We start from the raw sequence: 12729 nt of genomic DNA, 5'->3' as shown, positions 1-12729 counted from the left end.
ACCACAAGTCTAATACATACCTGAAGGGCACTGCTGACAAATCCTAGACCCAACTGTTGGCAGACCATCGCAGCCTCCTTGATTCCCCAACCTTCTCCACAAACAAATCCCCAGCGCTCTTCTCCACGAGGTCCCCACAAAACCTCCACCCGCCCCTCATGCTGGCTCCGACCCCCTGCCAGGCGGATCTGAGAGGAATAAGGATCCCATATTTCAAATCCATTAGAAAACAAACACAGTAATCCATCAGATTACAATGGCCTCTGGCCACAGAGACCAATCTCTTCAGCATACAATCCTCTTTCACTGACCATTGTAACGTAAAACCACACTCAAGAAATATTGTCACATTCATTGCCAATCACAAAAATTGTCCTTTGCAAGATATTATATACAACCATTTATTTAAGCCCAATCCTTATGAACCCCAATTTGCAGTTTTTAAAGCCATAATTTACGCTTGGAAGCTTCTTGCAAAAGCAGGTTGGGGTTATAACAATAGACGTTATTAAAGACTTTCCAATGAAGTTATTGGCAAACATTTATAAATTTGATATTCCAGATAATTGGATTCAATCAGGAATTAAAAAGATAAAGAACGTACATGACGGGACTAAATCAGAAGCAAATATAACCTCTCTTCCTCAGACTTCATGTTTTTCGTAATATTAAGGAACACATCCAAAAACTTATCAGCAGCACATTTTCCAAGGCAGAAATAATCACACTACTTCTGAATGATCGAAATCATACATAAAACATCTATATGACCACTTTAATAAAGATAGTGTATTCTCCAAAAATGTATACATGTCTCGCTGGGAGGCTGATGTGAATATTCCTCTGCAGGTTGAACATTGGGAAACAGCCATTGGTGCCCAAGATCCCAACGTATACAGTTCAAACTATTAACATTGACCTACAATGCTGTCTACAATCTGTTTCCTTCATATATCTCCAATGTAATCTCCAAATATCTTCCCTCATGTAATGTCTAGTTCTCTAAACACCTCATTCTCTCCTCCATGCTAATACGTTTCTCCCCCAATTGCCTGCAAGAGTTCTCCCAAGAATCCCTCATCCTCTGGAATTCTGTGCCCCTGGAGACGATAATAACAAGATAATTATAGAGGACAAAGAAAAGGCCAAGATATTAAGCAGGCACTTTTCATCCATGTTCACCAATGAACTGTCTGTTCCAGGGATCATTCAACAAGGCAAAAATCAAAATTCACCACGTAGTATAACTAGTATAGCACAAGAAGTACACGTGCATCTGAGCAAATCAGTCCAGACGGCATTCATCCACCGATACTGAGGGAGCTGAGCTCAATAACTGACAGACCGCTGTATCTCATTCTTAGACTCTTGTAACAGGGGTAGTGCCACAGGATTGGAGGATGGCTCACGTGGTACCGATATTTAAGAAAGGTAAGAAGGTGGATCCAGAAGACTTCCGTCCAGTAAGTCTGGCATCAGTACTGTGACATATATGAGGGCGTTATAAGAGATGACCACAGAGATATATTACAGAGAATAATATAATAACTGACAACCAGCACGGACTCATGAAGGATAAGTCGTGTCTGAGGAGGAGGTCAGTGCAGATCTGGATGTTGGTCGTGTGGCTGATGGGATTTATCCTGTACCACATAACAGCCTTATACTGAAGCTACAGAAGGACTGGGGGGACTGTATGCAGATGGATAAGGAATTGGCTAAATGATAGGAAACAAAGAGTCCTCATAAATGGTACATTCTCTAAATGGGATAAAGGCAGCAGTGGGGACCACAGGGATCTGTGCTGGGAACAGTGGGGACCACAGGGATCTGTACTGGGAGCAGTGGGGACCACAGGGATCTGTGCTGGGAACAGTGGGGACCACAGGGATCTGTGCTGGGAACAGTGGGGACCACAGGGATCTGTGCTGGGAACAGTGGGGACCACAGGGATCTGTGCTGGGAGCAGTGGGGACCACAGGGATCTGTGCTGGGAGCAGTGGAGACCACAGGGATCTGTACTGGGAGCAGTGGGGACCACAGGGATCTGTACTGGGAGCAGTGGGGACCAAAGGGATCTGTACTGGGAGCAGTGGGGACCACAGGGATCTGTACTGGGAGCAGTGGGGACCACAGGGATCTGTGCTGGGAGCAGTGGGGACCACAGGGATCTGTACTGGGAGCAGTGGGGACCACAGGGATCTGTGCTGGGAGCAGTGGGGACCACAGGGATCTGTACTGGGAGCAGTGGGGACCGCAGGGATCTGTAGTGTGAGCATTTAGGACTGCAGGGATCTGTACTGGGAGCAGTGGGGACCACAGGCATCTGTGCTGGGAACAGTGAGGACCTTAGGGATCTGTACTGGGAGCAGTTTGGACCATATGGATCTGTACTGTGAGCAGTGGGGACCGTATGGATCTGTACTGGGGCAGTAGAGGCCACATGGATCTGTAATGGGAGCAGTGGGGCCTGCAGGGATCTGTATTGGGAGCAGTGGGGACCTTAGGGAACTGTACTGGGAGCAGTTTGGGCCATATGGATCTGTACTGTGAGCAGTGGGGACCGCATGGATCTGTATGAGGAGCAGTGGGGACCGCAGGAATCTGTACTGAGAGCAGTTGAGAAGATGTCTTCAAAGGTAAGTATGAATGGTGGAAAAAAACACCACGTCAAACATCTGAAGACCTGAAGGCCAACCTGGAACAGTCTGGGGTTATGGATTCAAAAAGTACCATACGCCACACACTAAACCAAGCAGAGGTTTATGGGTGAAGGCCAAGGAAGAAACCATTGCTGAAGAAAAGACATAAAAAAAGACTGATCTTTGCCAAAGAATACCTTGACATACTACCACAATCCATCTGGGAAAATGTTCTGTGGACAGATGATACAAAAGTAGGGCTTTTTGGCAATCTAAAGTTTGTTTAGAATCCTAGAATGTCAGATATGGAAGGGACCTCCAGGGTCATCGTGTCCATCCTCCTGCACGAGTCACTAAACCATCTCAGACAGATATTTGCTTAAGACTGCTGCCCGCTTTATCTCCGTAATCCACTCTCCTAGCGCGGCCAGCGTCTGCCTGAGCTCAGTCGGTCGATCCTCCGCCATATAGATGTCAGCCCTAAGCTGTGGTCCTTCCCCATGTGGTTTTTCATGGTCCCAGACGTCCAAGCATTGTATTAGGGTTGCCCAGTTGTCCTCTGGCAACCACTCTAGCTCTCTCTCAGAGCAAAGCGCTCTCAGCTCCTCTTTCTTCAGCCTCTTGTAGATGGAGTCTGCCATCTCTTCTGCCAAGTCACCGCTCAGTAACTTTCCCGGTATGCTGTCCAGAGATCGGTGATCCCACTGCTGCCACCAGTTGTGAAGATCTGAGGTTGTGGGTTCTAATAATCACCTAGGCAGGTTAACAATGCAACTATTTTTTTATTCCATAAAACCATGATTGTACAACAAATCCATGTAGATGGCAAAAATACAATGTCCTCAATCCACAAGTTCCCAATCTGAGATCGGTAGTTCCACTGGCCCCGTACTGGGCGATACCCACTGTCTCCCAACTTTTGGTTGTCCCACAGATTTCGTATTTTCAGCCGGTATAGTGTGCAGTCACAGCCTATGTTCCTCCAGACGATGGCTATCACAACCATAGCTCATGGATACCTCTCCAGCCAACAATCAATCTCCAAAACTCCATAGATCGTCCATCTCACAGAACAAAGCATATTCCATCACATGGGCTGTATGTGAGACCCCCTATGGTGACGGCTCGTATAAAAAAACTAAAACAAAAAGCATTTCCTGAATTGCTGGTTTTTATTCATTCTGTCTCCCAGAAATCGGAATAGAAAGCGATCAAAAAATGTCATTTGCCTGAAAATGGTACCAATAAAAACGTTTGCTCGTCCCACAAAAAACAAGCTCTCATTTGACTCTGTCAGCCGAAATATGAAAAAACTATAGCTGTCTAAATATGGTGATGCAAAAACTTGTTTTCGCAATAAAAAACATCTTTAAGGCTACGTTCACATTTGCGTTGTTGGGCGCAGCGTCGTCGACGCATGCGTCATGCGCCCCTATCTTTAACATGGGGGGCGCATGGACAGGCGCCGGTATGCGTTGCATTGCGTTTTACAACGCATGCGTCAAATTGACGCACAGACAGGGCGCAGAGGACGCTACTTGTAGTGTTTTTCCTGCGCCAAAATTCCTGCTCTGTACGATCTTATGACAACGCATGCGTCACAAAACGCTGCGTTGTGTACATGCATTGTTGGTTGCGTCGCCGACGCTGTGCCCAACAATGAAAATGTGAATGTTACCTAAGTGTGTGACAGCAGCCAAACATAAAAACCCAATATAAATCTGGTATTGCTGTAATCGCACCGACCCGAAGAATAAAGTCGTCTAATCACTTATACAGCACAAGGAACGGTGTAAAAATAAATAAAACTACTCTTCACATGCTGTTCATTTTACCATAGATCGCAGTTAAGGCTCGGCGCACATTTATCCTGCGCTCTGCACTGAGCGCTTGCACCGAGGTTTCCGTGTAAATCTCTGAAAGATGTGATTCAGACAGAACCCCTGGTGGAAGATTCCCTTTAATGAGGCAGATGGAGGCACTGTGGATGCCGTCTGATCTGTGATCCGGCGGTGTCTGTCTTTTTAGGAGTTTTGTGCACTTCTGAAAAGAAGGACACCGCAGAACAGTGCCAGATGGAGTCATTATAGTGAATGGATCCCTCAGGGGTTTCATTTGAATCACGTCACTCAGAGATTTAGATGGAAACCCCAAAGTCAGTGCTCAGAGTAGAGCGCTGGATAAATGTGATCCCAAACATTTTCAAAAATGTTCCCAATAAAACCTTCAACTCAATCCACAAAAAAGCAAGTCCCCACTCAGATCTGTCATCTGTTAATGGAAATATAGGGGGAATCCACGTTACTGGTAGCACAAAGGCTCTGAAAAAGCTAAACATCTCCTCGCTTCCCAAAAGAAATTCAGCAAACTCTGCACTCCGAAATCCAAATGCCCTCCCTTCTGAGCCCAAGTTTGCCTAAACAAGATTTAGCGTCCACATGTTCGGCATTTATGTAGTGATGAGAGCCTGCCTAATTTGCAGGAGCGTGGTCCAGAAGCATGAGATGGGCATAATGCACTGGTGACTGCAACGTACTGGTCACTACAGCATAATGGTCACTACAACGTACCGGTCACTACAACGACAGTTTGCATACTTCACTCAGCAACATCCACTGCTGCCTGTTTCTGAAAAACACCCATGGAGTCAAAATCGTCACTACATCTGTAGATAAATTCCCACAGGGTTATAATTTCCAAAATGGGGTCACATGTGGGGGATTCTGCTTTTCTAGCACTTAGGGGCTCTTTATATGGAATCCGTAAACTAGTCTAGGAAAATCTGTTCTCCAGGAGGCAAATAGCGCTCCGTCTCTCCCGAGTCACTCCATATGGCAAAGTAGTACTGTACAGCCACATATGGGGTGTTTCTACATTCAGCAGATATTGTGGGGCAAATTCTGGTGCCATATTTATCCTTTTCCCAGTGTGAAAATGTAAATCTTGGGGCTAACACACAATCTTGGTGGTAAAAATGTAAATTATTTTTTCTTCATTTCCCAATGGTATAAAAGTCTATGACACACCTGTGGTGTCAGTGTTAGCAGGTTGTGGAATGCATTGACAGACAGAAGGAAGAGCAAGAGTTAACAAATTAAACAGTTTTATTGAACAAGGGATTTACTCCTCGCAGGGAGACAAATGATTAAGGGGAAAATATGCAGAACATTAAGTGCAGAATGAGAACAGTCTTTTTAGAAATAACTTATCGTGTCCTTGGTACTCTCCCACGGCAGATGATTCTGCAGGGAGTTGCAGCGTCAGCCACACCTGAAATAATGTCCAGAGATGAATCCACATGGCGGTCCATATTCTGGTGGCAGCGGCCAGTGCCCGGTACCTTCTGATGAGCCCCTAGTCCATGAATTGCTGTGGCCGAAGTAAAGAAGTAAAGAGGGCCACATCGTCTCAGGTCCTGGGTGCACTTGCCAAGGTTCACTGGCAAGGAGGGCCGCAAATAGTTCTCCGGTACCCGGCCTCCTCTACTCTGTACACCCGCTGTGCTCACAGTACTGGAGCACACAGCACCTTTCTTCTCAAAGACTCCACAAGTGGCAGTGGGAGCCGGCGCACAAGGCCCTTCGCAGCACCGGTGCTCAGGAGACGCATCGCTTGCTGCCTGTTTGCGTCCAAACTAACTGCTTCCATGCGCGCTGCGGCTTAGCCACACCCCCTGCTTCCGGGTAAGGGGAATTGTCCAGTCTTTTATTCTTTCCCCCGGACAACAGAGGAGACAGCCCCAACATTTCCGGACCCGGCACAGGAGAGGTACCCGCAGGTTCCTTCTTACATCTCCCTCTCCTTTCACTCGCCATTCCATGTGCGAGAGTTCTTGCAGTAAGCGTTGACATTCCACCATCTCTTGAATAATCTGCTGCCAAATAAATTGATCTTGTTCGTAACGGCTAGGAGGTATTCTGGCTGTTGTTCGTTCTGTGGATCGTAAGGCGGGTTGAGTAGTTGAGTCAGGATGAGTGGCATGTATCCAGTTGTGCTGTGCCCCGGTTGTTGTACACCCAGACTAATTCGGCTACATACTCAGGCCAGCAGACTTTCCTGTCTTCTTCCAACATTCTCAACATCTGAATCAGCATCCGGTTGAAATGCTCACAGGCCCCGTTTCCTTGTGGATGGTAGGGCGTCATCCTGGACTTCTCAATCTGATACAAATGATGCAATTCTTCCATCACTTGCCCTTGGAAACAGGCACCTTGGTCAGCATGAATTCTCTTCGGACAACCGTACACCTGGATGAAGTCTTGACAAATGGCCTCTAGTCAGAGTCACCACAGCAAATTTGGTAAAATGATCAGTCATCACCAGACAATGTTCGTATCTGCGGTGAGCTGGACCTACAGTCAAGTAGTTGATCATTAACACCTCTAGGGGAGCAGACATCAAGATGGTCTGCGTAGGGGCCCTCTGTTCTGGAGGCTTAGCTAGCTCACAGTTCTTGCATCGCTGACAAGGCTCATCTACTGCAGTCTTCAGTCCGGGATGATAGAACAACTTCTGCAACCACTGGAACGTCTTCTCCGGGCCAAAGTGAGCCCCTCGCTCATGAGCTTCTGTGGCCACTTCGCCAATCAAATTTTTCAGGTAGTACCACTTGCCAGGTAACCCCTAACTCTCGCACCAGCTGCACCTTCCGATATAGCAAACCATCTTCCAATTGGAGCCTCTCCCGCTGCCCCAGAATCTGCAACGTTTCAGGAAACAGAGCGTCCTTCTCACTTCGGCTGGGAAGTAGTTTTAAAGCCACTGACTGCATCAGCTGTGCGAGGTCTTTATCTTCTTGCTGAAGCCTCACCCAATCATCACGAGGCCACCCCAACATGTGCTCCCCAGACGCCTCTCCGATCTGTCCCTGCGTTGCCGCCAGCCTCCTGGTGTGGTTCTGAAACCCCGGGATCTCTTCGGCCTCCAATTCTTCGTCCTGATCGGGTCTGGATAATTCGTGAGTCACTCTGGACAGAGAATCGGCATGTGTTTTTTCTGCTCCTTTGCGATATGCAATCTTATATCGGTATTTCGCCATACGAGCGACCCATCTCTGCTCCAAGGCCTCTAGTTTCGCATTTTCTAGGTGGGCCAGAGGGTTTTTGTCAGTGCGCACCAAGACTTCGGACCCAGACATTCAACGAACTTCTCGGTCATTACCCATACTAGCGCCAGCAATTCCAGCTTGAAAGAACTGTAATTATCCGGGTTTCGTTCTGAGTCATGGAGAGACTGGCTAGCATAGGCAATTACTCGATCTCTTCCATCCTGCATCTGCTACAATACGACCCCTAATCCCTGTAGGCTTCAGTCAGTGTGAAGAATGAAAGGTAGAGAGATGTCTGCATAGGCCAGTATGGGTGCCTCAGTCAAGGCCATCTTCAGGGCTCGTAAGGCTTCTTCTTGATCTCCCCACTGAATAGTTCTTCGCACCTGATGGAACTCCGTTCAATACTTCCAGTAATGGGTTGACAATACAGGTGAAGTTTTTCATGAACCGTCGATAATATCCAGTAAGCCCCAGAAAGTGCCCACACGTCCCTCACTGTCTTCGGAGTAGGCCAGTCTTGCACGGCCACGATCTTCTTGCGCGCCTGTCTCACTCCCTCGGCGGACACCACATGTCCTTGGTATTCAATTTGCTTATGGAAAAGGTGACACTTTTGAGGTTTCAGTTTCAGGCCGTGCTTCTGCAGCTGACTCAATACCTACTCCAGCCGCCAAAGATGCTCCTCAAAAGCAGCGGCGTAAACATAGTAACATAGTAACATAGTTAGTAAGGCCGAAAAAAGACATTTGTCCATCCAGTTCAGCCTATATTCCATCATAATAAATCCTCAGATCTACGTCCTTCTACAGAACCTAATAATTGTATGATACAATATTGTTCTGCTCCAGGAAGACATCCAGGCCTCTCTTGAACCCCTCGACTGAGTTCGCCATCACCACCTCCTCAGGCAAGCAATTCCAGATTCTCACTGCCCTAACAGTAAAGAATCCTCTTCTATGTTGGTGGAAAAACCTTCTCTCCTCCAGACGCAAAGAATGCCCCCTTGTGCCCGTCACCTTCCTTGGTATAAACAGATCCTCAGCGAGATATTTGTATTGTCCCCTTATATACTTATACATGGTTATTAGATCGCCCCTCAGTCGTCTTTTTTCTAGACTAAATAATCCTAATTTCGCTAATCTATCTGGGTATTGTAGTTCTCCCATCCCCTTTATTAATTTTGTTGCCCTCCTTTGTACTCTCTCTAGTTCCATTATATCCTTCATGAGCACCGGTGCCCAAAACTGGACACAGTACTCCATGTGCGGTCTAACTAGGGATTTGTACAGAGGCAGTATAATGCTCTCATCATGTGTATCCAGACCTCTTTTAATGCACCCCATGATCCTGTTTGCCTTGGCAGCTGCTGCCTGGCACTGGCTGCTCCAGGTAAGTTTATCATTAACTAGGATCCCCAAGTCCTTCTCCCTGTCAGATTTACCCAGTGGTTTCCCATTCAGTGTGTAATGGTGACATTGATTCCTTCTTCCCATGTGTATAACCTTACATTTATCATTGTTAAACCTCATCTGCCACCTTTCAGCCCAAGTTTCCAACTTATCCAGATCCATCTGTAGCAGAATACTATCTTCTCTTGTATTAACTGCTTTACATAGTTTTGTATCATCTGCAAATATCGATATTTTACTGTGTAAACCTTCTACCAGATCATTAATGAATATGTTGAAGAGAACAGGTCCCAATACCGACCCCTGCGGAACCCCACTGGTCACAGCGACCCAGTTAGAGACTATACCATTTATAACCACCCTCTGCTTTCTATCACTAAGCCAGTTACTAACCCATTTACACACATTTTCCCCCAGACCAAGCATTCTCATTTTGTGTACCAACCTCTTGTGCGGCACGGTATCAAACGCTTTGGAAAAATCGAGATATACCACGTCCAATGACTCACCGTGGTCCAGTCTATAGCTTACCTCTTCATAAAAACTGATTAGATTGGTTTGACAGGAGCGATTTCTCATAAACCCATGCTGATATGGAGTTAAACAGTTATTCTCATTGAGATAATCCAGAATAACATCCCTCAGAAACCCTTCAAATATTTTACCAACAATAGAGGTTAGACTTACTGGCCTATAATTTCCAGGTTCACTTTTAGAGCCCTTTTTGAATATTGGCACCACATTTGCTATGCGCCAGTCCTGCGGAACAGACCCTGTCGCTATAGAGTCACTAAAAATAAGAAATAATGGTTTATCTATTACATTACTTAGTTCTCTTAGTACTCGTGGGTGTATGCCATCCGGACCCGGAGATTTATCTATTTTAATCTTATTTAGCCGGTTTCGCACCTCTTCTTGGGTTAGATTGGTGACCCTTAATATAGGGTTTTCATTGTTTCTTGGGATTTCACCTAGCATTTCATTTTCCACCGTGAATACCGTGGAGAAGAAGGTGTTTAATATGTTAGCTTTTTCCTCGTCATCTACAACCATTCTTTCCTCACTATTTTTTAAGGGGCCTACATTTTCAGTTTTTATTCTTTTACTATTGATATAGTTGAAGAACAGTTTGGGATTAGTTTTACTCTCCTTAGCAATGTGCTTCTCTGTTTCCTTTTTGGCAGCTTTAATTAGTTTTTTAGATAAAGTATTTTTCTCCCTATAGTTTTTTAGAGCTTCAATGGTGCCATCCTGCTTTAGTAGTGCAAATGCTTTCTTTTTACTGTTAATTGCCTGTCTTACTTCTTTGTTTAGCCACATTGGGTTTTTCCTATTTCTAGTCCTTTTATTCCCACACGGTATAAACCGCTTACACTGCCTATTTAGGATGTTCTTAAACATTTCCCATTTATTATCTGTATTATTAGTTCTGAGGATATTGTCCCAGTCTACCAGATTAAGGGCATTTCTAAGCTGTTCAAACTTTGCCTTCCTAAAGTTCAGTGTTTTTGTGACTCCCTGACAAGTCCCCCTAGTGAAAGACAGGTGAAACTGCACAATATTGTGGTCGCTATTTCCTAGATGCCCGACCACCTGCAGATTTGTTATTCTGTCAGGTCTATTAGATAGTATTAGGTCTAAAAGTGCTGCTCCTCTGGTTGGATTCTGCACCAATTGTGAAAGATAATTTTTCTTGGTTATTAGCAGAAACCTGTTGCCTTTATGGGTTTCACAGGTTTCACTTTCCCAGTTAATATCCGGGTAGTTAAAGTCCCCCATAACCAGGACCTCATTATGGGTTGCAGCTTCATCTATCTGCTTTAGAAGTAGACTTTCCATGCTTTCTGTTATATTTGGGGGTTTGTAACAGACCCCAATGAGAATTTTGTTACCATTTTTCCCTCCATGAATTTCGACCCATATGGACTCGACATCCTCATTTCCTTCGCTAATATCCTCCCTTAAAGTGGCCCAGGCGTGTTGGTAAGGCCGAAGGGCCTCCGATTGAACTCAAACAATCCCATAGGCAGTATAAATGCCATCTTCAGCCGGTCATGCTCAGCCATAGGCACTTGCCAGTATCCACTGGCCAGGTCCAACGACGAGAAGTACTTTTTCCAGGGCAGACAACGACTCTTCAATTCTCGGTAGTGGGTAAGAGTCTCTCTCGTGAGAGATGGCTGTGGTACACCCAAAATCATCACCATGAGGAGCAAAAACGTCCTGGTAACGTTCCAGCACCACTTCCACTTGTTGTACTTGTTGCAGTGAGAGTTCGATTAGCTCAGCCCGCATCTGCTCCAGGATACTGCGCCCTTCCTTGAGGTTATTAGGAGGTAACTCTGAGGACACAGTAACGGTCACTGTCCAAGGATCTCCTTGTTTCGCCGCCAACTTACGGCCTCTGGTTGCATCAGTTCTTCTGGCATACCCATTATCTGTGCCACTTCACTTTTGGAAGGGAGCATGATACTGTCCTCTCCAAGGGTGATACACCGCACTAGTACATTACCGTCATGAACGGTAGCTAACATCCATGCAATGAGGAGCCCAGGAGGTAGTAGATCCATTAGAGCTGGTTCTATCTGGACTTCTACCCCATTAAGAGGCGTGCAGGCACGTACGGGCAGAGTGAGCATAGTCTGACCCAGTGGTAAAACAAGTTTAGCAGTGGCCGGGACTACCACTTTCATAGTTACATAGTTACATAGTTATTAAGGTTGAAGGAAGACTATATGTCCATCTAGTTCAACCCATAGCCTAACCTAACATGCCCTAACATGTTGATCCAGAGGAAGGCAAAAAAAACCCATGTGGCAAAGAGTAAGCTCCACATTGGGGAAAAAAATTCCTTCCCGACTCCACATAAGGCAATCAGACTAGTTCCCTGGATCAATGCCCTATCAAGGAATCTAGTGTATATACCCTGTAACATTATACTTTTCCAGAAAGGTATCCAGTCCCCTCTTAAATTTAAGTAATGAATCACTCATTACAACATCATACGGCAGAGAGTTCCATAGTCTCACTGCTCTTACAGTAAAGAACCCGCGTCTGTTATTATGCTTAAACCTTTTTTCCTCCAAACGCAGAGGATGCCCCCTTGTCCCTGTTTCAGGTCTATGATTAAAAAGATCATCAGAAAGTTGCGTCTGGAGGAGAGAAGGTTTTTCCACCAATATAGAAGAGGATTCTTTACTGTTAGGGCAGTGAGAATCTGGAATTGCTTGCCTGAGGAGGTGGTGATGGCGAACTCAGTCGAGGGGTTCAAGAGAGGCCTGGATGTCTTCCTGGAGCAGAACAATATTGTATCATACAATTATTAGGTTCTGTAAAAGGACGTAGATCTGGGGATTTATTATGACGGAATATAGGCTGAACTGGATGGACAAATGTCTTTTTTCGGCCTTACTAACTATGTTACTATGTTACTATGTTACTATGTCTTTGTACTGTCCCCTCATATATTTATACATTAAAATAAGATCACCCCTTAGTCTTCGTTTTTCCAAACTAAATAGCCCCCAGGGTAATAACCTATCTTGGTATTGTAGACCCCCCAGTCCTCTAATAACCTTGCACCCGCTCCAGTTCAGCTATGTCTTTCTTATACACCGGAGACCAGAAC

General features: G+C 45.6%; 1 protein-coding gene across 7 annotated transcripts in view; it reads right to left on the bottom strand.

Annotated features, from left to right (window-relative positions):
- Positions 1–12729, bottom strand: part of LOXL3 (lysyl oxidase like 3) — a 211583-nt gene that overhangs the window by 27491 nt on the left and 171363 nt on the right. For 4 of the 7 annotated variants that reach the window (XM_069744978.1, XM_069744980.1, XM_069744976.1 and 1 more), the window contains one exon: positions 21–188. The exons of the other annotated variants lie outside the window; for them this stretch is intronic. In XM_069744978.1, the coding sequence (XP_069601079.1) occupies positions 21–188 (168 nt within the window). The remainder of the gene's footprint in view (positions 1–20; positions 189–12729) is intronic. 7 annotated transcript variants of the gene reach the window in all.

Source organism: Ranitomeya imitator, chromosome 1 (genome assembly GCF_032444005.1).
Source record: "Ranitomeya imitator isolate aRanImi1 chromosome 1, aRanImi1.pri, whole genome shotgun sequence".
Lineage (NCBI taxonomy): Eukaryota > Metazoa > Chordata > Amphibia > Anura > Dendrobatidae > Ranitomeya > Ranitomeya imitator.
The sequence above is the reverse complement of the archived record's forward strand: the minus strand, read 5'-3'. Positions and strand labels throughout refer to the sequence as shown.